The following is a 25,740-nucleotide window of genomic DNA, read 5'->3' as shown; positions in this document are numbered from 1 at the left end:
TATGAGCTGTGCTGCTAGCTCTGGCAGGCTGTGACTTGGTCTCCCAAGGGCTGTAACAGGCCTGTTGTTTGAGCCATTAATAAAACCTCAAGGTAAAGCACTGAAAGAGCAATGTGGGACAGCAGCAGCACTGACTCAGAGAAGCCCAAATGGTGGTTCCTTAGAAATAGCCAGGCAGTGGAGTGGGTTCTGAAAAGCAGTCAGTGTGTGGTTTCTGGGGTGAAGTGCCTGAACCACTCCTGAAGGTCCCACCTATGCTGGCAATGACAGGACATGGTCACTTGGTGCCTCTGGGCTTTGTGACATGTACTGAGCAGCCCTGGAGTGTGATATCCGTCTCCTGCAGCAAGCTTCCCTCCAGCCAGCAAAACATCAAACTCTATGGCTTAACACAAAGCGAAGCCTGAAGTAAGAATGATGCTAGTCCAGTTTTTCAGATTTTGGGGAACTTCAGATTCAGCTTCCTAAATTCAGCCCCAACTGAAGACATATTTTGTAGTTGCTAGTGTTTTAAATCACATACCGGTGTCAATAAAGATAAGTCCTTTCCTGGGGTGGGGGGAAGTGGCAGCAGGGGTGAAGAGGGAAACATAGAAAAATGTCCCAAATCTTTCACTCATGCAGAAGAAAAACGACCTCAAAGCATCGAAGGATTAAATGAAAAATATGCCTCTTTTCACTGGAGTCCACCGGGTGTGAATAAATGCCAACTGAGCTCTCACTTGCATCACCATCTGGTGTGATGGCACCAAGGCCTCGAGGTGCAGCAGGACATGTTACACTGCCCTGCCATGAGACAGCATCTCTGCTTCTGGGCACAGAACCACAAGAGGCACCTAAATGCCAGCAGGTGCCTAAATGTGAAGGAACTTGTTATCTTCAGCTTCACCATCTGACCTAGCCCAGAGAAAAGGGGCGTCCAGCCACAGCATGACTCAGAGCGTAGTGAAGGAGAGGCAGTACAGCCCTCCCCTTGCAAGGAGGATTTCTTTTGCTGGGCTGCAACTGCACACTGATATTGCTGTGAATACCACAGCACAGAGCCTCCTTGGTTGAAGTCTAGAAACTGCTTGTGGTTTCAGAACTCTTGTTGATGAATTGTCCAGCAGCTGGTCACACTAGGAGGGCGCTGCTTATTATTTTCAACTGCTATCTCACATGGAAAGAAAATCAAAACACTTTCCTCAAAGTAATTGGCTCTAAAACAATTGAAGAACTTTCCACAAGGTTGTAATGCAATTAGGACTGGCATTTTATATAATTTATATCTCTAAAGGTATGTTTATGCCATCAAACCCTTCTTCTGTGAGGAAAAAAAAAATGCTGGTAAGATAAGGATAAGTTTGCTATTACAGGCAATGAAATACAGATGAAACACAAACGTCCACCTATTAGTGATTAAAAGGCAGCATAATGTCAGGATCAGCACTGAGATGTAGTTGCTTTTGATGAGAAATGGCTGGGTGGGATGCTGTGACACCAACTACATATCTGCAGGTTTCCCATTTGGTTTTTGGTCAGTGCCAAGAGATGTGTCATCACCCGCCTTCTCCTGCAGCACCACAAGAGCAGAAACAATCCTGCACTCCCCAGCTGCCCTGCCAGCTTTGACCGGAGAAGCTTGTGCAGACTGGGGATGATCAGGCCCACCACACAGAACAAAACCGTCAGCCATGCTGGTGCTTGGGTTCATGTTTTGATAGGTACCCAGAAAAACCCTGCACGGCAAAGCCAGACAATCGAAACACACAATAACAACTCCCAAAGTGTGTGAGTCAGCTGGTGAACTTGTTGACATGGGGTAATGTGAAAGCCAAAAGCATGGATGTAGCACTACCCTGTCACCATCTGGGGAAGCCTCTATTTCCCTGACTGCCAAAAGGTCCAAGGTATAAATGGGGAAATGATCTCTCTGTGCTTGCTTGTTCCTTATGCTCATACTTAACTATGTTAGTGACTACTCCCAAGACACAGTACAGGGCCTTGTGATGTTTCGCCTGACTACTACAGCTGCTGCAGTTGAAATTATGGAATGAAAGGCTTTAGCCTCCTTGCCTAGGTGGAGGCAAACAGACTGGATGAATTACCATTAGAAATGGTTCTGAACTGAAACTGGGGAGGCACTCAACATTTCTTCAGAGCCAGAGCGGCCGTTTACAAGTAGATGTTCTGTCCTTACGATGAGATGAACCAAAGTTATGGATTCAGACAATCAACATTAGAAAATATCTAATGGTAGAGATACCACTGACTATATTATGAGAACATTATGACACTGTAAAAGCAAAGCCATCTCTTACCCCTGGTGGTAGGACAGTTGCCTACCAGTACAGTGTATGACTATGAGAAAAGCAAACCCAAGAGATGTACTACTATACACAGCAGGTAATCCTACCCTTCTGTTATGTATCAGACAAATGAAGAAGCCACCAGCCACGTCCACAAGTTGGTTTGTCTCTGCTGACTAGATCTGTGTTTACAGAAACCTACTTTGAGCTGTTTGGGAGTAGTTTGGGAACCTGGTCTTCAGGTCATGGACCTGACCCCAGGCTGGCCACAGGGGACTTGAATGTCCTGCCTGATCCTTTCTGCCTTGCCGCAGCCTGTGACGCAACATGCATCCCAGTCTGTAAGCAGAATCACGTTCAGATCCACTGCTATGAGGTCCCTAATTTTAGTTACAATTTCAACGCCAAAAACTATGGACAGAGATACTCACTATTGGGCCGAGTCATTAAGTTGATATTCGCGGGACCGGTTGAAGCATTCTTGGATCCCAGAGTCTGCCCAGAGTCTCATCATAGCTGACAGCAGCTCCGGAGAGAAGGGCTCTGTGTCCTCCATCCGACTTACAACATCGCAGACCATCTTGGCATCAGCCTGCAGAGAAAGGAAAAGAGAGGTCACATAGATGCTTAAAGGAGATTTGGGAGCCAGAGATTTCAGAAACAGTTCATGAAACCATGAGGAGTAAAGAGGCTGCATTTTGCACCCTTTAGGATCCATACCATATGATCCAGCAGAAGGCAAAAAAGGAGGATGGAACAAGAAAGCCACAAGGAAAGAGATTATTTGTGCAATCCACCTCACATCAACAAATACTTCTATTCAGCAGTCAAACCAGTTGGCACTGTGGATGTGTGGAGTTTCCTGGGAAAAGAAAGGAAGCCATCTATGTACAAGGACATTTTAAATTGTTAGCAAAGGGACACATATTGTGCAGTGATGCCTGGTTTAATTTTGCTGAAGTAGGGGCCATTTGTATTACAAAGCACATCAGAAATGCTCCAGAAAAATTATTTCAGATGCTGGTTTATTGCTTTTCCTGAATTCTTGTTCTTTGCTCTAAGCCCCTGCCACAGGGGCTAATTCATGGTAATACTGCACACCTTGGCTGGCTGTCTTGCTTTATGACTCACAGGGAGAGGAATCTCCCATGGTTAAGGAGTATGGCAGTGAGGGCTGGGCCAGCTGGCTGCTTGCAGATGGAATCTTTTTGGGTAGAAATATGTGAGTTGCTGGAATGGCAGCTTTTCTTAACACAACTCAGGTCTGGAAGATGTCTCAGATTTAGGATGGGAACGCCTAGACAGACTCGGAACACTGAGTTCATTCCTACTGTAATAGTCCCCAGTGGCTGATGCTTCCCTTGTTTGCAAAGCATGGGCACCCAAATTCATGTCCCCCTCTGCCTGCTTTGTGGTAAGTGGATCTCTCACATCCCACACCCCCCAGGCTTCAGGAGGCCCAGGGATGTTGACTAATCTGCAGAGTTTTTCTCTCATGACTTTGGATATGTTGGAGTAGTCTCATATTTCTACCAGCTGAAAAAAAACAATTGTTACTGCTGTAATTAATGGAAAAAGTGGAGCACCTATTTGTTCTGATTTGTTCAGCCTGGAGAAAAGAAGGCTCAGGGGAGACCTTAGAGAAATACCTAAAGGGGGCTTACTAGAAGTCTGCAGAGGGGCTTTTGACAAGGGCCTGTAGAGACAGGAAAAGGAGGAATGGTTTTAAACTAACAGAGGAGAGATTGAGATGAGCTCTTAGACAAAAGTTCTTCCCTGTGAGGGTGGTGAGGCCCTGGCACAGGTTACCCAGAGAAGCTGTGGCTGCCCCATCCCTGGCAGTGTTCAAGGCCAGGTTGGACGGGGCTTGGAGCAACCTGCTCTAGTAGAAGGTGTTCCTGCCTGTTGTAGCAGGGGGGTGGAACCCTTCCAACCCAAACCATTCTGCTATTCCTTATGTGCGCTTACAGCAAAGCAGTGAAGACAACCACCTTGTTTTATTACCTTTTCTCTTGTCTGAGATAGAACCCATTCTTGGACAAATACAGGTATAAGTCTTCTCAGAAAGGGGAGAGTAGGCAGTTCCCATGCTTTGCTGTCACTGTCCCATGGACAGACAACCCCTCTTCATCACAGCAAAAGGCACCCACAGCTGAGCATGCAGCTCCTGGGGAGCCCACGCACTGCCTGCTAGGGAGCAGCTCCTACAACCTTCCTGGCTACAACAGGCTCTGTCCTGTTCCTCTGCACTGCCAGGTGCTGCTGCTGCTCCTGGCTATTGCTCAGAGTTGGCAGCTATGATAGGAACAACCCAACTGCTGAATGGGTTGCTCTCCCTGGGTACTGCTAGAGCACTGGGGACAAGGTGTTACAGGTTTTGGGGCAAAGCAAGCAGATTATTTCTTAGCTCATGGGTGCAATTAGAAGTAGAGGAGCACCAGTGTTGGATAGCACCACATTAATTTAATTGCATTGGTGGGAACAATGAAGTGTATGGCGTGGCCTGCATGGATAGGAGCAAAACTCATCTGCAGCCTTTTGCTATTGAATATTGAAATTATTGAAAAGTCACAGAGCACCAAATTGGTGGAGACTGAAGCTGGTGGAAATTTCAATGCTCAGAGAAAGAGCCTCAAGTCCCCTAAACATCTTTATGGGCTGAAGAAGTCTGTGTTGTATGGAGACACCATTCCATAAAATTTAATGGGGTGGAGTCTCTATGCTTTGAAGACTTCATGTTCATAAAGTCTTTCTTGCAAAATACTTAACTTTTGGTGCCCAGGATTCCTCCCAGCCCTCTGTAGACTCTGCTTGTTCTGGAGAAATAATGTTGATGACTCATACCTCAAAGTCAAGACAAACAAAGAACCTTGAGGAGTTCAGTTAATTTCAAAAGCTTGTTTTCTGCCCTGAGTGCTTTGTGAGCTCAGTGAATATTCATAAATCATCAGTACAGTTTGCCTGTTCTGCTGGAGCTGATAATCTGCTCTTTTCACAGACTCTACATAACACATGACCTGCTAATGGCCAGTACGCTTGGGACTGCACTCTGGCATGACCCTGTTTCTTCTGCATGGGTGGTGCACAAAAGCATCCACGCCTTCAGCTAGGTAGGGAGGAGGTCTTTCTTATGTTATCTTGACTGTTGGGGGGATTATTCATATGTGTAAATCACAGATCTGTCCACCTGTCTGTGATCACAAAGCACATCTGAATCCCTCCAGCTGCTACAGGCAGGGCGTGGGCTTTTTCTAAGCTTTTCAGATTTAACTGCAGGCTTCTTTCTGCAAAGCAGGAGAAGGAACAGCACGGCCATCTCATTTCTGTGCTGGGAAGTAGCTGCCTCACCACTCCCACTACTGAGACTTGTGGCAGTCCCATGATTTAAAATCTGAAGCAAGAGCGTTTGAGCAGAAGACATGGATGAACAGCAGTGACAGGGCAGAACAGGAATGACCAGGGACAGGCACCTCTGGCTGTGGTTACCAGGTCTGCTTGGGCCAGAAGTGGGGCTGAGCTTGAAGGACAGGGGGTTACTTTGGTACACGCTCCTCTGCAGTCACTCGAGATCCCTTCTGGGGACGGCAGAGCTGCCCTCCTGCAGTGCAAGCAGCTGTCTGCAGGGTAGGCTGGAGCAAGGGAAGTTTATTGCTGCTGCTGAATGGCAGTAGAAATATTTCAGTCTGAAGTTTCATTTTGCAAACTGAACCATTGAACTCTCAGTTTTAAAGACCCAGGAAAAGAAGGTGAGGTGAGTATTTCTGAAAGCACCCCCCCTCCCTGCCAAGGATGAAGTCCCTCTGGATACCCAAGGAGTATGGAGCCATCCAGGAGTTCAGGCATTTGTGAGATGATTTAACGAGCAATTAAGGATTCAAGAACAGAAGATCTCCCTTTCTTTTCTCACTCTCCAGGCTGCATCTCAAGCTGGGAATGACATTAAAATCTCCAGCCCCACCCTGGGCTCAGCAGGTAGATTTCTAAATACTGCCTGATTGACTTTTCCTTTCCCACCTCCCCTGAGTCTGGTGCTCCTGCTTTTCCTGAGGTGAGAGGAGCCGAGCCTCCTGCCACGCTCTGTCTCTGTACTCAAGCCAGCAATTAAATAAAGCAAAACAAACCAGACCAAACAGCCCCCCAGCCTGGCCTTGAAGCTCCCATCCAGCAGGCCTGTCGTTAATGAATATCACGGTGGTATTTCAGCTACCCTGGGAACTAAAAATAGGCAGTGCTCTCTGCCCCTGGGATTGCTGGAAGGAGCCATGGAATGGTGCAAGGCTGCTTCCTCCATTACTGCCTGTCTTTCCCCAGCTGTTCTGTCTCTCGTGCCCTTGGTACAAGCTGGCTGAGAGGAGGATATGGGGTTGGGCTGATCTCCTTCAGGCTGGTTCTTAACTGGCATCCCCAGCCCATCCCCACAGCGATTCCACTGCATCCTACTGCCATTTCCCAATGGCTTGCATTTTCCATAGCAGGACAAACCTTAATGCCAAGCTGATTCACAAAATCCCATACTGGTTTGGGTTGGAAGGGACCTCAAAGCTCAGCCAGTCTAAACTCCCTGCCATGGGCAGAGACACCTTCCACTAGACCAGGTTGCTCCAAGCACCATCCAACCTGGCCTTGAACACTGCCAGGGATGGGGCAGCCACAGCTTCTCTGGGCAACCTGTGCCAGTGCCTCACCATCCTCACAGTAAAGAACCTCTTCCTTCTATCTAACCTGAACTTCCCCTGTTTAATAAACCTATTGCCCCTTGTCCTATCGCTACAGTCCCTAATGAAGAGTCCCTCCCCAGCATCCTTATAGGCCCCTTCAGATACTGGAAGGCTGCTAGGAGGTCTCCACACAGCCTTCTCTTCTCCAGGCTGAACAGCCCCAACTTTCTCAGCCTATCTTCATACAGGAGGTGCTCCAGTCCCCTGATCATCCTCGTGGCCCTCCTCTGGACTTGTTCCAGCAGTTCCATGTCCTTTTTATGTTGAGGACAACAGAACTGCACACAATACTCCAAGTGGGGTCTCACAAGAGCAGAGTAAGATCACCTCCTTCGACTTGCTGGTCATGCTGCTGGGGATGCACACCAGAATTGACTGCCTTTGGGTTGCTTGCTGTCAGGAGTGGGATTTATTTAACTCAGTGTCATTCCTGAATGCTGAATGTGCCCACGTACCGTGGGAGAATTAGAGCTGGCTTGTCTGGGCTGGGCTTGTCTGAGGGAAAGAGCTGAGCTTGGAAACCCTGGGATGGTAAAATATACATCCAGACTTTAGCCATCAAGCTAAAGACCAAGTAACCCTGTGTTAAAGAACAACCTCCATGCCAGACAGGGAATGGGGAGGGCTCTGTAGTGCCAGGGCAGGGTGGTGGGGTTGTAAGACAGTGAAATCCAAAGGTATATGTGAACAGGTAGCTTGTAAACTTAGTGGGAAGTCAGTGTGGCTCCTTTCCAGCCTGGGCTCTGTGTCTGTGTTTGTGCCAGACACATGGTATAAATCTAGTTCATAAAGGGATCTGTTTCCTCACTAACCTGGACATAACTGCAGTTATTTAATTGTCTCCCATATGTCACTGTCACCAAGTACACAGGTTGTGCTCAGCAAGCAAACTTGTGACTTCGCTTGTAGCAGCCACACAGCCCAATTAATTTGTTACCTTGCTACAAGGGAGAGGGGCTCTTCCCAGCAGCCTGACATTACCAGCAGTCGTGTTTGTCTCTGAAAGCAAGTTCTTTGTCCTCATGCTAATACCGACCACCCCTAATTATTTGCCTCTCACCACTAGCCAGGATCTGTGCCCACAGAGATACCCACAGAGCTGCTCCTGCCCTGGCTGCAGTAGAGTTGCACTGCAGTGGGACTCAGGTACCCATCTCTGACATCCCAGGGTAAATCCTACTCTGATCCTTTGAAGCTGCCTAAGGAATGGTTTTCTGGAAGGGGAGAATTTAAGGGAAAGGCAAAGCCTTATTTGAAGCTATGTCCTAGAAATCTGTTAAGCCCGATAGAGCTGCACTGACTGACACCCACAGAAGCACTGACCTGTGTCATATTGTACTGTCCTTTCCTTTTGGTGAACTAAATCCCAGTAAATATAACTTTTTTCTGTTATTTGCTCTGATTAATCATACTTCTCACTCAGCCTATCGCAAAGGTTAACACTGGGATGATTTCCTTTGGTGGCTGATTGTACTTGAAAGCTGCACCTCAGAACATTTCAGAAAATCCATGCATGGGGAGAGAGATGAGCAGTGTATTTTGCTGGTGGTGCAGGACAAATCAGAGGCATGGTACTAGGTTGTCAGGATGCAATCTCATGAAAAAAGTTGTAGCCATTACCAGTCAGAAACCTGGGGGAAATCAAACTGATGCCTTGAAAACATACAGCACCCACAAAGGATGCCCCTGGAGGGGGACAGGCCCAGATCCTGACCTCAGGGCACAGTAGTATGGCCTCTGCTACTTCAGTGAGAAACGAGGTCCCATAACATGGGGGCAGAATGTGTCTTGTTAACCAAAAATCTCCTTCTCTTACAGAACACCTCAGAAATGTGGGCTTTGCTTCTCAGCTCAAGTGTGGCTGCACTGCAGCTAAAGTCAGTTATTTTCACAGTATTTGAAGCCTGAATGAATTCTGGAAACAAAGCAGGGCTGGTGAACACGCCTCTTCCAGAGACATCCAGGGCCCAGCTCCAAGTCCATAGGAGTTTTGTAGATGCTGAATAAATAGCTGCACGTATGACTCTCCTCCTCACTCTCACACATCTGTGTTTCAGAGCTGACCTCTCAATCTGTGGATATCTGTCTAGCATGAAGCAGCTGCTGTGAATTGCAGTAGGGACAATCGTCTCCCTGCTCCACTTTTCCGTCTCTCTTCAGAACATTTTATTAAGGCCTCCCACCTCTGCTTAGCATTTGGTTTGCTGAGAGACCCTGGAAGGTGCTGAGTAAAAAACTATCCACTGGCTAATTCAAATCTATCCCTTTAGAGAAAGCCTAACAAATTCGGTTAGAGATGGCTGGCTTTCCCCAGTGTCATGCTAGCCATCTTCTGTCCAGCTCACAGAAAGGTACTTGGGTACCACACAAGGCTGCTGTCTGCCTGTCAGCAGACAGGCTATTTTGAGTGAGAAACAGCCATGGTGATGTGCAGAGGTTGTGCTGTCTGGCTAGCAATTAGTAAAGCCCTGATTTCCATATCCTTTTGGAGCCAAGATGGCACCACCACCTCTGACTGCCTTGGCCAAACAACTTCTGATTGTGTGTCTGGTACTCAGTTTAGGAGCTCTATCCTGAAACCTCGTTACAGCCGTTTTTTCCTGTCTGCTGATTCTCATTTGGGGAGATGTTGAGCAGGACTGGTATTAAAGATTATTATGGCTTTAAAAGCAAGCCAATGACTGTCTGTTCGGTACTACTTCTGTATGACACTGCAGTTGATAAAATTTGCTGGGTCTTATATGGGTATACACTTTTTGTCCCTCCTGCAATACATGTACAATAAGATTCCCTGTTTGCTTGGACTACTGACTATCTGGCAATCCAGGGACCCAATAATACATAAACTAGACTAAGCTAGTGGGTTGCCAGACAGCTGCCACCATCGTAAGAGCTCCTACAGCCCTATGTTGTGTAGGAAATAGCACTGCATTCACCAGAGAGATGGAAAACCCCACTATCCATTAGCACAGAATATGCAAAAGGGATCCCAAATTTGCTTGAACAAATTGTAGGAAACTGTAGGGTCCTCCTCTGTCCCTGAGGAGCTCAGAGACAAACGCAGTGGATAGCTGACCTGATTTTTCCAAGGAAGGATGGGAAAGCCAGAAAGCATGTGTTAAATGGTTTCAATATTGGTCCTCACCTGCTAACTGCAATGGAAGGTGAGAAAATGGCACTGTCTGTCCCGGTCATTTCTAATTTAAGATGGCATCCCTGAGACACCAAGAGCAAACTCCATCAGTGTCCCTCCGACAGCAGGATGCTTTAATGGGTCCTCTGTTTTACAAGCACTAAGAGGTGATTGTAACTGGGTATGGGATCTGCAAGCCCAAATATCATGGCGACTTCCAGGCCATGCAGGCACAGAGAGTGCTGCCCACCAGGGAGGATACAAGGGAAAGAGTCACAGATGGGGATGTTAGCCACATGGTTTCACTCTACAGGGAAGTGCTCTGCTGCACTGCTGAGGAGGAGCTGGGAACACGGGAAGATGAGAGAACAAAATCATTGCAGCTTCCTGCCCTTCTCTTCTCTGTATGATCCTCTCCACTGCGTAAAAGTCCACAAAATGTAGTGGCACTGGAGTGTTTGTGTGGCAGGGAATTGCGTGATATCGCATAGTGGGGGGTGGAGAAGATGAACCAGTGCCGGGCCTCTGAAACAAATGGCTTTTATTCATCTCAAAGTGATGGCTGAGGATGAGCTGAGTGGGAATGATGGTGATTCTCTATGAACCTGATCTGAGTCTGGGAATTCCTGACAGCTCTAGACTGCACATCTTCCACCCGTCAAATGTCTTTTAAGACATTCCACATCAACATCCCTCCAAGCCAGTGTGCAAGGGTGGCAGGCAGATGGGACACGGTTTCGTGCCAATCTTTCCCTGTCACAAAGAGGAAAACAGGCTTTGTCTTTGGAACAGAAAGGGAAACCAGCCCCTGTGGTGGGAGTATTCCCAGGACAAAGCTGGATTATTTTACATCTGGTTAAATGCTGCTTGTATATGATGATTCCACACAGGGAAGCTGTGCAGTGCTGGAACCCAGTAATTAGTTTAATGCTCAGAGCTTGATGCTGAACGGTGGATGCTAATCTCCACTCTAGAACTAATCTAGCAGATTTACCAGTGATCCCTACAACGAAGGACTACGTCTGTGGTTTACAGTCATCTGTCCCTGCGGGAAGTGACAGTATTTCAATCAGCAAGAGCCTTGTTTAATTTTATGCTATTTCACTTGTGATCTGTGTTGAAGATATATACTTAAAGGACAAGGTAAAACAGAAAAATCTCCCCAGCCCACCCCAATCCTGCTACATTTCAGTTCTCTGTTTCCTCTCCCTTCCTTTGTAACCCATAATTGGGATATCTGGGTAGGGATTTCTTACTGCCCTCCACTGAAACAGCCAACAGCAGTCGGTGGGTTTGGTGTTTGTGCCCAAGACTTCTGCCTGACTGGGTATGTCCAAATTACTTCTTGCATTGCTGATGTGAGAGCAGGTATCACAGCAGACAAATAATCCTGGATTTTCCCCTTGGTGGAAGAACACAAAAACCAGGTCTTGTGAAAAATCAGCTTAGATCCAGCCTGTTCTCTGCATTCTTCTGCGGACCTCAAATCTTACCCTATATTTCGTTTCCCATCCAGCCAAAGCACTGCCCGTGAGTCCTGCAGAAGTATTTTTGTTTCTTTCGAGTTATTTGGGAGCTCAGAAATATTATTTTACATGTAGGTGAATTTTCAAGCAAAAATTTGGTTTCCAAATGAAAATTTGGAAAAAATGAACAAAACCCCTGGCTTTTCAAGAATGCAAAATCTTTTAGAAAAATTCTCCAAATTTTCCTCCTGGCCATGACTATCTGCACGTTTGACTGCATTTTACAAACGGTTTTGGTTTCTTTTAGACTCTGTTTTTTTAGCAAATTCATCAAAAATTTCTGTCCAGGTCTAGTAATAAGTACAAGAACATTATGATCAGGAGCCCTTCAGCCTGCAGAAGAGAAGGCTGCGGGGAGAACTTAGAGCAGCTTCCCATGACTAAAGGGGCTAACAAGAAATCTGGAGAAGGGCTTTTAACAAGGGCCTGTAGGGACAGGACAAGGAGGAATGGCTTTAAACTGACAGAGGAGAGATTTAGGTTAGATATAAGGCAGAAGTTCTTCCCTGTGAGGGTGCTGAGGCCCTGGCACAGGTTGCCCAGAGAAGCTGTGGCTGCCCCATCCCTGGCAGTGTCCAAGGCCAGGTTGGACAAGGCTTGGAGCAACCTCCTCTAGTGGAAGGTGTCCCTGCCTGTGGCAGGTGGTTGGAACTGAATGAGCTTTAAGGTCCCTTCCAACTCAAACCAGCCTCAGATTCTATGATTAACTGCTTATTTTCTGTTTTAATCTGGATTCTCACCGCTTCCAGTGTTTTGGTTTTCAGTCCTTACTCTTTCACCCTATGTCTTACATGACTGACCACTGCTGAGCGCAGACAAACAGGTTTTCCTTGGGTTTGATTTGGACTTTGCAGGAGCAAAGCAAGGTACATAATTCTGACACCTACATGGCCAGGATACAGGCCCTTAGGGCAAGAGGCCATGCTGGCACTGTGGTTTAAGAGCTGCCCCTGTAATTGGCTATATATTAACTAACGGGGCATCGTGCCAGGCAGTGAAGGCACTTTGGGAACTGGATTTCTTCCGCAAACCTAATCAAGTTTCCTTTATTTGTTTGAAGAAGAAGCACTCTGGGAAGAGGGGCCTCAGAAAAGATTCAAGTACTTTGTTTTACACAGCTTTCTCTGTTGCACTTCACCATTTTCTAGGGAACCTCTATGACAGGAGACGATGGAAGTGTGCAAATCAAAGTGTGCAAAACTGTGATCATTTCAGGATTGTCATGGGCAGCAGTTCCCAATGCAGACATCCAAGAAAGCTGCCTGTGTAACCCATATGCTTACTGTCTTTGCTTGCATTGTTCGATAACTTCTTGGTTTTTGGTCTCTGGCTGCACACAACCAGCTCTCAAGAGGCATCATATTAACACCATGAAGGGGATGGGCTGAAACAAGACATGACTTATAGAGTGGCTTGTTAGCAGAATCTTGCCCATGACTTCTTACTACTACAACCCTTGTTTAGCTTCTGTCCCTCTTAATTCCCAGCTGCCGGTGAGTCTTCCTCTGTAGTAACGACCAGGATTATGATGATGTGGGGGTGGAAGAGCATTTGGCTGTGGTCCTGCTGCAAGTAGAAGCTGCATCTGAAGGGGCTGAGGTTGAGAAATGTCTGGTTGAGGTGTCTGTGGCTGCCTACAAGGAGCCCCAGAGTTTAGAGTAGATGGAAGGCAAGTTTATTGCTAAATCTCTCCTGTGTGAATATATCTCCAGCAAAACTGAGATGTGGGTGCTTGTAACAGGCTCTGAGGAGCAATTCCTTTGATCAGTGGGGATCACAGAGACTAACCTCCACGAAGTTCTTCCTTACTGGAGCTGAGGAACTTCACACACTAACAGATTTGCTTATGCATTAATTCAGGTTCCTGCAAGGAAAAAGCTGCCCTGTGTTTTCCTTACAAGAGTGTCAAGAAAGTTCCCCAACCCTTTCGTAGGGAAAGGGTGGGAGGAGGAAGAAATATAAAGTGAGAGAAGAGGAAGGGGAAGGACCAGAATCTTATGGGTTCGGTGTGGGCATTGCCATTCCAGAGGAAGCTGTTACTGGGGCTATTAACAGGAAATTTCTTTTATTAACTGCTCTTTTCAGAGAGAATGGATAAAAGGGAGCTCAGGTGCAGCCTCAGATGACATGATAGTCTATAAAATAAGTGGATGGCAGGAAAATATAATGGCTTAACAAAGATAGAGAGAAAGAGGCTCGGGGCCTAGAAGAAATCTTTGACGCTCTTGTGTGTATGTATTATTTAATTTTCTGGCACAAATATAGTATCAAAGAATGTCAAAACCAAAAAGACCATAACCTACTGTGGCTGGATTACTCCTATGTATCTGTAACCATGGCATCACATAGCATTGACAAGGAAAAACAGAAACAATAGGAAAAAAGCATCCAGCATTTATGACACTTTTGAGGATGAGGCAGACTTCCTAGCTCCCCTGAGAATGCACCAGAAGGGAGAAGAAAGTCTGTGAGCATCTTGGTAGCCTGGGCATCTGTGAGGCTCAGCTATGATGGAAAATGCCATGAAAGAGTGAGATTGCTCACTTGGTGTAATCCTACATGATATATATGAGCAATATAGAATGGGTCCCCCCTGAAAACATTTTGCTACCATTGCAGAGCTCCTGGAGCCCCACAGACCGATGGGGATGGCATCAGCACCTGTCTGTAGACAAGAACTTAAAGAGCTGCAGCATGTTAAGCACCTGGTTGAACAACATGGTTGAAGCTCTTCGTGGCTGCGACCTGGTGGTGTTCACCTCTGTGTGTGCTGCTGACAGTCCTCACCCACTGTCTCCCAGGTCCATCCTACTGTGGTGCTCTCCTTCCTTCCCCTCCCTGCTTCCCCTCTCTTTGTGCCTCCCTGGCTTTGCAAGTCATGCACTTGCTGCAGCTGGAAGCCCTGTCTCATGGTTGTGCAGAGCAGAGGACTGTGTTGACATGAGACATAATACTTACACTTAATACTGTTCTGATTATTTTTTTGAAAATAATATATATTCACTTATTTCAGGAATGCTTTTGCTGGTTTGTAAATAATTCAAGTTCCAGCATGGGATTAGGGAGCGTCTTTTAATCAGCTTTTGTTTTGTTTCTTTTTTTTTACATCTTTGCAGAAGGAGTAAAAACCTACTCCAAAATGTTCGCCATGGAGGGATCAGGATTTGGCAGTGTCACTTTGGCAGTGATGACTCTGGAAAAGGGGAAATGGGAACAGTACAGCCTCTCACTGGCCCCCAAAGCCCCCCTGTAGAAGGGATCAGACCTCTCCCACAGACAGATTTGGGCAGGAGCTGGCATGCTCTGGCAGTCTGGCTGGGAGCAAAGCCCCCGACTTGCCCTGCAGCACAGGGAACTGTCCAGGTCAGTAAAACTTTGAGCAGAAACTTTTGCAGTTGTCTGACAGGTCTGGAAATCGGGTTTCCTTTAAATAAACAAAGCAGGCCTATAGCCACCTCAGCAGTAGAGTGGTGGTCTCCCCGTAGCACTGCTGCTTGTTTGGAAAGTCAGAAATACCAACAACCCCACATGCCTGCCATTCTTAGTTCCTCTTTTCTTTCCCTTCTCTCTTCCTTCTGCTTTCTCTCCCCATGCTCCTGCAGCTCTGCCTGCATCCAGCCCCAGCCCTGCACGCGCAGCACTCTCTGGAGATGCTGTTTCTCTCACAGACATTCAGCCCACGGTGTATTGCAAAACCCATGTACCCAGTGCAGTGAATAATGCCAGTAAGACCCTCACCTTGCCTCCACCTCCCAGGGCTACTTTCTGCCTTGGCCTTGAGCTTGCTGCATCTTTGTGTGGTTAATAAAAATAACCTAAAAGTACTCGGGGGCAGACAGAGCAATCCCAGAGACTCCAAACATCTAAGGGGCTTTGTTTCCAAGGCAACATCTTGTCTCCTAGCTGCAAAAGGCCAGGGTAATGAAGGCAGCCTATGGAAAATGAATAGCTCAGTGACAACGACAACAAAAAAATGTGCTGGGCAGTATATCAGGGAGGGAGGAGTGTTCGTAGGGGGGCCAGGAAAGAGCAAAGCTGAGCAAGCCAGGACTAGCTGCACAGAGCATGAAAAGGGACAGGGTGCAATTTATCTCATGAGAAGCACAGTCTTGTCCCCATTGAAATGCACAGCACCACCTCACCGACTTAATGGGAGCAGGGGAGGTCGCACAAATTGGCTATTCTTTTCTTTACCCCCCTTTTTTGATGTATTTGAAGATTCCATCTATTTAAAAATAATCCATTGTCTGAGGCAGAGCCTTCCTGGGTCCCAGGAGCTGTTCAGCCAGGGCTGATTTTAACCACCCAGGTTCCCACCCCTGCTTGAGCTGCGTCCTTCTCTCCGCAGCCCAGGGCAGTGAGATGGGAGGTGCCAGAGCACTGGAGCATCCCTCTGTCTCTTCCCATTAGGAAAGAAACATGTTTTCATCCATTTTTAAGGTTTCCAGGGCTACGCAGTACATGGATATGTGTGCAATCCAAGCTGCAGAATCACTATAGCTGCAAAAGCACATTTGCTCTTACAGCCTTTTGAGCTGGTCATTTCCCAGATTAGTGGACCTGAGGCTTCAAACATGGGGAGAACACAGACCCCTCTTCTACCTTCCATGCCCTATCAGTGGCACCCACAGCCCTGTCTGACAGCACCAGCCTTGAAAAGGGCAGGTCTGTGACTGCACCGTGGTGCTACTGAACGTGCATGCTGCCCTTATGTAAGTGACTGCCACAGTAAAATGCCCTTAGGATAATTGATGGGATTGATATCTGCCTGAGAGGGGAGAAGCTCCCCAGCACCAGCCGAGATGCTTGCCTGCAGACACCCTGCTCTTGCCTTTCCTTTCCCTCCTGTCTCATGGGAATGCCTAAAAGCTTACGATCATGATCCCAAGCAAGCTGCCGGAGCTTTTCCTACATGTCCCAGGAGGTGGCATGGATGCCCTGGGAACATGACATATATTGGGTCAGGAGTTACAATGGAGCTGGCTTCCAGCTCCTTGACAACACAACTGACTTGGAGCCCCATCACACCAGGAGTGGGCTCTCGGCATGGGGGGGAAAGGAGGAGGAAGCCCAGGAATTTCCCTGGAGTGGCCAGGAGGGACAGAGGGCATCAGCGTGTGCTGGTCCTGGTCTCTACACTGGGCTTAAGCCAGCCTTGGGCTCATGCTCTTCCTCTCCTTTTCCTTAGAGACTCTCAGATAATAAACAACTCAACCATTGATGTCCCTGATGTAAAAACATTTTATTTGACTAATGTCTTTCCTTTGTACCTTCTTTCAGTCAATACCACGTAAGCAAGAGCTTTGCAAATGGAGAGCTGGTGGGAAATGCTCCTCTCACACTTTTTCTTTGCACCCTCTGCTGTGGGCAGAGCAAATCCATCTGTATGGATGAACAACTGCTATTTATTATTCATATTGATATGCCAAGCAGAGTTCTATCTGAGCCAGTTTTGAGATGATGAGGTTGCTTCTCACTCCTCCCCTTTTGAAATGGTTTTAATTTAGCTTAACCCCAGAGAATGAGGAATTTCCTGCTGGAGCAAGGCTGGGATTTGGCCACCATCACCCTGCCCAGAGATGGAGGGCTGCCTGCTGTCACCACATCTTCCCACCTCCAGCCCAGTTGCAACCAGGCATGCAACAGGCAGTGCCAGTTTGTCACCCTCCCTGGCCTCGTGGAAGGATGCTGCCAGGGGGAACAGGCAGGCCGCCCGTGGGCACCAGCTGCAGAGCTCGGGGCAGGGAGGCATGGCTGTTGGAAGAGCTGGGAACAACCAGGCTGACGTGTCACTCTGCTCCCACTCTTGAAGGGGGCACTTAGTGGGGGCAAGCTTGGACAACTGGGGCTTGGGGATGGACCAGCATGCACGAGACTTGGTTTTAAGGATCAGGAGAGCACAGGACTTGGGACATTTGCATCAAAACCACTAGAGCCATTTTATCCTCTTGGCCCAGTTCTTCCTTCTTACAAGTACCCACCCAAGCATATTTTACGCTTGATAACTTTCAGCCCTAAACTCGTTTGCAGTGTTCCTGGGTCATCTTCCACTCCTATAACTTTAACCTTATGTGACTGACCTTCACTTCTGCGTCAAATGATTCCCTCAGATCACATCAAGTTCTTACTTGCAGGTACAACTGGACTGCTTTCAAAGCACTCAGCCTCACTTCAACATGACGTACACTGTGTGGTTTGTGCCACCCTTTGTAAAACTGGCTCTCAAAATAATTCACAGTATTAATACAAGGGTTGGGCTTTTCCAGATCACTTGGTATTGACCTAACCTGATTGACTCTGGGCTTGGCAGTAGATTGTTAACAACTGGGAACAGTGAATGCTTCTGAAAATCCCCCCGCTTGGACATGACACTAGAGAAAATAGACTTTGCAGCATACATTATTACAGGCTTGTTAAAAATTCTCACCTAGATGTCTTTAACAATGTATCTGCTCAGGTCATTAAATGGTATCTATATGAACAGTCTTGTTACTATGCTTGAATGAATAAATAGTATTGATTTATACTATAATAAATTTATAGAATGAATTAAGAGCTCTGAAACACAGCCAGCTGGGTGACCAGCTACCTATTCAGAGTACTTTCTGGCTGATTTCTCATGTTGTTTTAGCTTCTCCAGAGGCATGAATAGGAGACAATACAGCTGTTACATGGTCCTTGGTCCTAACACGATGAGGTGCTGAGCACCTGTTGAGCAGGCTGGGGAATTTCAACCACTTCCTAAAAACCTGCATGTCCCTTAATTTTCTGTGCCACCCTTCTGCTTCAGATGGCTTAGCTCAATCTGCTTGCTCTTGACATGCATACACAAAGGCTGGCTTCTAGACCCTCAGCCCAGGGACAGACAATATGCACTCACATCTCCTCCAAAGATAAAGGCTGTCAAGCTTTCAACCTCCCTTTGAGCTGGTATCTTCAGATTAATAGGTCAAGCTGGAAATGCATTTCCAACCCATGTTTGCCTACCAGAAGAAAGCTCTGCATCGCTCTTTGCCACTCCTTGAGAGCCACAGCATTCCATAATGAGGCCATTGATGGAGCAGTGGTTATGTTCTTTTGTCCCTGCCAAAACCCTGCTCCCTCTTATTCAGCTCAACAAGATGTGAAGCCCCGGTGCTGCCAAGAGGCCTTTCAGCTGCCAAAGCAAAAGGAGCTAATCAAATGAGTGAAACAGATGGGGTGCCAGGCTCCATTCCCAGCTCAAAGCCTGTGGATACAATACTAGGACTGGTCAGCTTTAAGCAGCTCCTGTGCCCATCCCAGGGTGAGAGCCATGGGCTCCACTGTTCCCGGTCCACATTACTGCTGCCTCAGTTAGCCCATATCAGAAAGCTGTCACACTGATCCCTCTCAAGGCACACCATGGCCTGTGCTTGTTAGGTCTTGATTTGTTGTTCAGTTCCTTTCTGCAATGCCAGCTTCCTATCTCTCCCCTCCCTATTTCCCACCAAGGAGAAAAGCCTCACACTGTGCCTTTCACCTCCTTCAGCCTGTCAGCGGGCAGCATGTTTGAAGTCATCTTTTTTGCCTCCATTTCAAATTCTGCTTGGTCAGAAATGACTGTTGGTTGTCAGTAAAAATATTTCAAGCCTCGTATGGGTTGTTCTTCGGTAACGCTGCTCAGTCAGTGATGTAGCGGGTGTAAACCAGCATCGCTGCGCTGCTGCTCATCGATTTATACCAGATGAGGATGGGGCTTGTTTTTGGCTGCCTCCAGATCCACTTCTCCAGGACATTCTTCAATCTCTTCATTTTTAGCACTGACATTAAGTATTTAGAGCATAAAATGACTAATTTGCCTCTTTGCAGCCGCTGCATTTTGAGGCCATTTGGGAATTGGTGAAGTTATTTGCCACCTACAGCCCAGTGAGTTTGATAAAGAGATGGGAGGTTTCTGTGGTGCTTCTAAATTGGTGCAAACTGCTTATTTACCCTGGAGCCACTGCTGTGCCAATGGCTGGGAGGCAGCTGACACGGTGGTTAAATGCAGGGGCTATTGAACAGCCCAGTTAGCACCTGCAACAGTTTAGGATAGGAGGTGAAAATGTTGCTTCTCCAAATAAATAATACCAAGTTATCTGTTTCAGCTGGAGCTGCTCCAGCACTTTTGGCATTTTTAGAGCTCATGGACACTGCAAAGAATATTTAAGGAGGCAAAAAGTAATCTGCACACATTGGAGGTCAGCCACAGTGCTGCTGTAAATGCCCCTCTGCTCTCACAAAGAAGTGTCACGGGCTCTTCAAAGGTCATGATGTTTAGCTGCTTGGGATTCCATCTCTTCAGCCAGCATGGGGCCTCTCACACTGAAGGGAAAAGTAAGCCAGCCCTGAGCTGGGAAAGGATGCTGTGTGCTTCATGGCCCTGTATCCCTTCTGAAATGTGCTTCTTAGTCCCTGGCAGATTTCTGAGGAATCTGTCCTTGCATAAGCTGATCCCAACTTGGCCTGTGCTTTGGCTCATTCTTCAGCTACACACAAGGCTCTTCTGCTCTCTGGCTGGGCTAGGAATTATCTGGCTGCATCTGTAGCTAACACTTTTCTGAAGTCCCAAGAGATGAGTCTGTCTCCTTCCTCTAGAGTCTCAGCTGAAGAGGTTCACGGTTTAGAGTGGGCAATGTTGCGCCAACCTGATTTCTGTTTATGGTGATAGGTAGGTCTGGTGAGTCTTGCCTTGAAAATCCATCTGCAAGCTTTGCACATTGCTGGGTCAGTGATAACAAACTCTTAAGCCACTGCAAGCACCCTTCTGGCTGTGGTGTTGGGTGATGGTCCCCTTCTGTGCCCAGTCTTTGTGTGCTCAACCAAGCTTTGCTTCTTCTGTGGGTGTGTTAATTCTCTTCTCACCCTTAGTCATGATGCTTTCACCTGCCCATCCATCCTCAAAGCAGAGTTTGTGTGATGTGGTATCTCTACCCACCCTCACTGCACCTCAGCAAGGTTTCTTCCTCTTCATCCTTCTTCATTTCTGTGAGAAGCTGTACAAATCCCCTCCAGCATTAGGCGTTTGTCAAGTGAAAAAACAAATCCCACACATAACCTACACCACCAAGCTCTCCATCCTACCCTACTACACCAGCCTGATGGACTCGCAATTTAAACAGTTTTACCATTTTAACGCGAACTGTCCTTGTCCCCCACCTGGGGTAATGAACAGGGGCAGGATTTTTCTGTGTTCATAAATATTTTCCTCCTGCTGTGAAGGAATCCTTCTCCTTATCAGATGAAGATGGCTGCTCTGCCAGCTTGCCATTTAAATTTAATAGCATTCCAAAACCTCTGTCCTACACAAATATGAATGTATTTCAACCAAGACGAAGCTGTTATTGAAGCAGCTTTGCTAAATCATTCAGAAGGTTACTGTTTGAAGTACTCACAATCAACAGTGCCTTGCCTATTACAGCTCAAAAAGCAGGAGGGAAAATGTGAGTGGGGATCATGGAAACCTCTTTAAGTGAAGGTCCTTATGCGCCCAGATCATCGGTATAAACAGGGCACTGCCAACCAGCAGGTCTGGCCCCAGCAGGATGGGCCAGCTGCAAGCGGCTCTACAAATTATCCACTAGCAATTGCTTTCTTGCTGCTGCCCTGACTTATTTACACTCCACAAGATTTCTGAAGTGTGTTTATTTAAGAAAGATGAATCCAAAGGCTCTGGGAGAGGAGCTTTCCAAAGGAATCCAGCCCTGCCACCACACAATTTGTTTCACTCATTAACCCCTCCACAGGAGGAAGAGGTGGGAGCATGCTAAGTGCTTCTGCATTATGCATTAGTCCGCTGCATCAGAAAATTCTGATTTGATGGAGGCTGAAGGTTAAAAGGCATTTCTGTGCTTTTCCTTACTTCTCGGTGTCATGCTGGAAGATGGAGTGATGTTGTGGGGGTGGAAAAAATTGAGGGAATGATAGCTTCTGTGCCCAGACATTGACTGTGCTGTGCAAATGGAAAGAGCTTCACAGTTGCTGAAGGATTTGTGTTCCTCTAACGTGAACATCTCTTATCAAATTCAAACATCTCAACTGTCCTTTAGTACCTTCTCTAAACACCTTTGTGTCATCACTACACAAAAGCACTCATATCCTCCTCTTCAACCCTGTTAAGAGAGGTATTTCTGGGTAGTGCAAGAACTCAGAGAAGGTAAAAGGCCCAAAGAGAGACCCTGCACTGGCACTGCACCTTCTTACTAATCTTGTAAACCAGCAACTGCTTGGCTTTCTAAATTGTTTACAGTCATGTAATTGATGCTGCAACTGTATATATCTACCTCTCTGTACTCTTTACGGATTCATCTGTTCCCCAAGCAAATGTTTAAAATCAATTTGCTTTATTTTATACCTGCAAATTGCAGAAGCATATGAATTGCCTGTGCAAGTGCTGTATTTTAAGATGTCACTCCAAACTTTGGGAGGGCATCATTAGGCAGATGTTTATCTGTCCATAACGAGTTGGGTTCGTACTCCAGTTAGCTATACAGGACAAACCTTTACACCCTGCAAAAGTGTCTTTTAGGTGTACGTGCCTCACAACCAGCAACCCTGATGTGTGTTTCGGAGATGCCCGCAACTGACGTTGCTCTCCTCATTCTGGTACAAGGCATCTAAGACAGATGCCTGGAGTAGCCTGTGTCTCTTGGGTTACCATGGGTAACAATGCAGTATCATTTTGCTGTCGATCCAGCTCCAGATAAGAAGTGGTTATTTCCTGTTGCTTTGCTCCTCCACATGATGCTGTTCAGCACCTTGTAACACCAAAGGTTAGGACCACATCTTGTTGCCACTGAAGCTTCGCTGCATGTAGAATTAATGTGAAATGCTCCCTCCCAGTGCTGCCACCTTCGACACACCCTGGCCTGGCCCTGCTCTGGCATCAGAGTATCACATATATTCATTTTTCCAATAAGTCAAATATATCTTTCACTGCTTATTGTTCAGAGGTTTGATTTTTGGCAACAGGCTTTCATATTCAGATACTTCGCATGGGTTGCAACATGGCAAAGCTATTAAAAACAAAATTTAATTTTGGTCTCGTTGCTGATGAGTCCAGTGAGAATTCTCACTTAATCAAACTTTAATGTTTTCCCTGTAAATTTCAGAAAAATCAGGAATTGGTCTGATAATTAAATCTTCAGATGATGTATCAAAGGAATAATGCCATACATGGGATAAGCGGCAGTCTGCCTCTAAAAGCCCAAACATCCGAAATGGAAAATTCTGCTGAATTTAGATAAAGATTTGAATATAGTGCTGTGGAGCTAAGAATAGACCACATTATTTATATCGTCAAAGGAAGCGATTGAAGTCACAGAGATCTTCAGAGAGTAAAGATGTTCAGACAGTTATGAACAGGAATTATGTTCATGGAGCTGAAGTGGAAAGCTACTGACGTCTCAGCACAGGCATGCTGCTCACAGATGGCATTTCAGGCAGAAGAGAAATGCCAGGTTTTTCTCTCTTGGAAGACACAGAGTATCTTCCAAGTACCCAAGTAGGGACTGGGCAGTAAATTGTCCATTGCAGAGATGCCTTGTGCCCCAGCAGGTGTGTCTCCAAGGCACTGAAGTCCCTGTGTGCTGTATTTATGCCCTCTCTCTGACATAGTTTCACTAGTGTTTCCCCACTGAATTATCCTCCAGGTCCAGTCCTTAGAAGTTGATTTCTGACTAGATCAGAGAATGAAATGGAACAGCTAGTGGGAAAACCTCAAAACATCCTTTTAATTAAAACTAAAATGAAATAGAGCCCTCATAGCCATAAGAGATGACAGCATTCTCTGAAGTTCACATACTTTAAGAACTGTGCCCCTCTCTCCTAGGACTGTGACAGCAACACTCAGTTTTCCCCCTTTTTCAGAGGCTTTCAAGCTCAGAAGCATTTCCAGAAGTAGGATAAATGTCTGCTTTCAGTCCCTGTTTAATTATTCTGTCTTTCATCCCAAGTACGTTTCCAGTCTCTTCACTAACACTTTCCACTTTCCCCTCTTGTTCCCCGCCTCTCTGACTGAAGGTGAACATCTCCAACCCTGAAAAGTATATAGATGAAGAGGTCCTATTTCCCCTCTCTCATGGTTTGCACCTCCAGTGGCTTTGGTGAAATTGTTCCTGTTCACATTCAAATACAAGAGAGAAGAAGCAGCGACCATGAGGCTGCTCCTCCTGTGTCTGCATACTTTCTTCCACCAAGTCAAGGCAACAAGGAGAGCGTGAGAAGGTTGGAGCCTGCCCATTTGGAGGACTAGGAGACAGATGCTTGGTAGGAAGCATGCCTGCAGCCTGCTCAGAGGTTCAGGTGCCAGATGGAGGATCTGCTCTCCTGGGAGAAGCATGCAGTGCCAACCAGATCCTGCATCCAGGACTCTCCCCTGCAGAGGAGGGGAGCAGGGGCTGTTTTCACACTGCCTACAAGGGTGCCTGGCTAAGGTGCCACCAGCATCTTCGAGGAACTGAAGTCAACACTTGCAAAGAAGGTGATCACTCATCAATTTAGGTGCAAGGGAGAGATAATGTTCATGCTAATCCAGGCTTCTTTTTAATCTTTTTTTTTGACACTAGATGTGTATCTGGCTTTGCCAATGCTGTGTTCAACAGAGCCAGTTGGATCCTGGGGTTTCTCCTCTGTGCCATGACAAGAAGTTACACTGGTTTTTTTGCAAAGCAAATGTGCCAACAGATTTTGGCAGGTGGTTCTCTCCATGCAACATTTTGAGAGTATTAAGTTCTCTCACTTGAGCAGTATTACATGTTTAGAGTAATGACAAAATATCCTCTTTTAATTTTTTCCTTTAACATTAATTTTCCTCTCACTTCCACTTGTCAGCTAAGTGCTGCTATTGCTATGTAGCAAAAATCAAGGTATTCAAACCATTCTGTACAGCTTTTCACTGTCACAAATTTCAGCAGAACCACTTTTCCTGAAAATGCTGGAATTTTGAGAAAGCTGCACTTTTAGACAGCAAATTACTCCCAGGGAAATAAATAAAATTGGATACAGTGCATGGGGAGGCATCAGCTCACCACCTTTCATCCAGGGGAACGGGAGCTGTTTTCAAATTCAATCATTTGGATGTGCAGGAAAAAATGGCTCTGATTTGTTCCGTTGATTAAAATGTCCAAAAATATCAGTCTCCTGTCCATCATTCAGAGCATACCTGTGTCAGACAGCAAGACGAAGGGAAGTTTATCCTTGAGCACTGACAGAAGACCAAGAGACCAGCTACCTCCAGCTGCAAGTGCCACTCGCCAGTGCTGGTGTTGGTGATCATTTCCACCCTACACATGGCCACTGTATCAGGGTTAAAGGGCTACAGAGTTGTGGAGACACTTATCTGCAGACCCATAAATCTGCAGGTAATAGCTCCTTCTGCTAAAAGGACCAGAAATTCCGTGCTAATTAATCCATGAGACAGCTTTTACTGATAGCGTGCATTTAGCTGTGACAAGTATCTCAGGCACTCTTACCCTGATGGTGAAGAACCCAGTGTAGCACCTGGTGCTTTTGCTGGGGGGATAAGGAGCAATTCCCACCTTCACCCTTCAGCATTGCATTGGTGATCCTACCTAGCACATCACAAGGAAGAAAACAGGTTCCTCTTTTCTCATGCCTTCTCTATCTACTGCATTTCAAGTGTGAGATGAGCAAAGTGAAGCAGCTCTATAGTGGTTTAACAGCCCATAGCATGCCCAAAGGGTGAGAGCCAAGGTGTAGGACCAGGAGAGCTCTTGGGCTGCTCAGGTACCCTGACGACTGCTGGTATCAGGTGTCGTTGGAGGAAAGGGAGGGTTGTGTAGCTCTGAGACACACATGGGGTGACAACAAGGTTGGCAGCTCCTCTTTCTTGAAAGCACTGATGGAATCTAGCCTGAGAGCAAGTTTCCAAAGGTAGGTGAAAGCTATGGAGAAGTAGATGGTTTGGAGGCGATGATGGAGGAGGGAAAGGGTGCTCTCAACAGCACATTGCTTTCCAAAGTGCTATGTGTAACATCGCACCCTGGGCAGCACCGGGGATGTATCTGTACCCAGAGCCAGCTCTTCCCCCATTCAGTTCACACAGCAGCCATGGC

At 46.6% G+C, this 25,740-nt stretch overlaps 1 protein-coding gene across 2 annotated transcripts in view; it reads right to left on the bottom strand.

Moving 5' to 3' along the window:
• The window catches only part of GNAO1 (G protein subunit alpha o1), a 146,844-nt gene that overhangs the window by 47,785 nt on the left and 73,319 nt on the right, over window positions 1-25,740 (bottom strand). For both annotated transcript variants that reach the window (XM_057413473.1, XM_057413472.1), the window contains exon 4: window positions 2,720-2,880. In XM_057413473.1, the coding sequence (XP_057269456.1) occupies window positions 2,720-2,880 (161 nt within the window). The remainder of the gene's footprint in view (window positions 1-2,719; window positions 2,881-25,740) is intronic.

This window comes from Pezoporus wallicus, unplaced genomic scaffold, assembly GCF_028554395.1.
Source record: "Pezoporus wallicus isolate ANWC-B61680 ecotype Strahan unplaced genomic scaffold, APGP_CSIRO_Pwel_v1 contig_13568, whole genome shotgun sequence".
Taxonomy (NCBI): Eukaryota; Metazoa; Chordata; class Aves; order Psittaciformes; family Psittacidae; genus Pezoporus; species Pezoporus wallicus.
The sequence above is the reverse complement of the archived record's forward strand: the minus strand, read 5'-3'. Positions and strand labels throughout refer to the sequence as shown.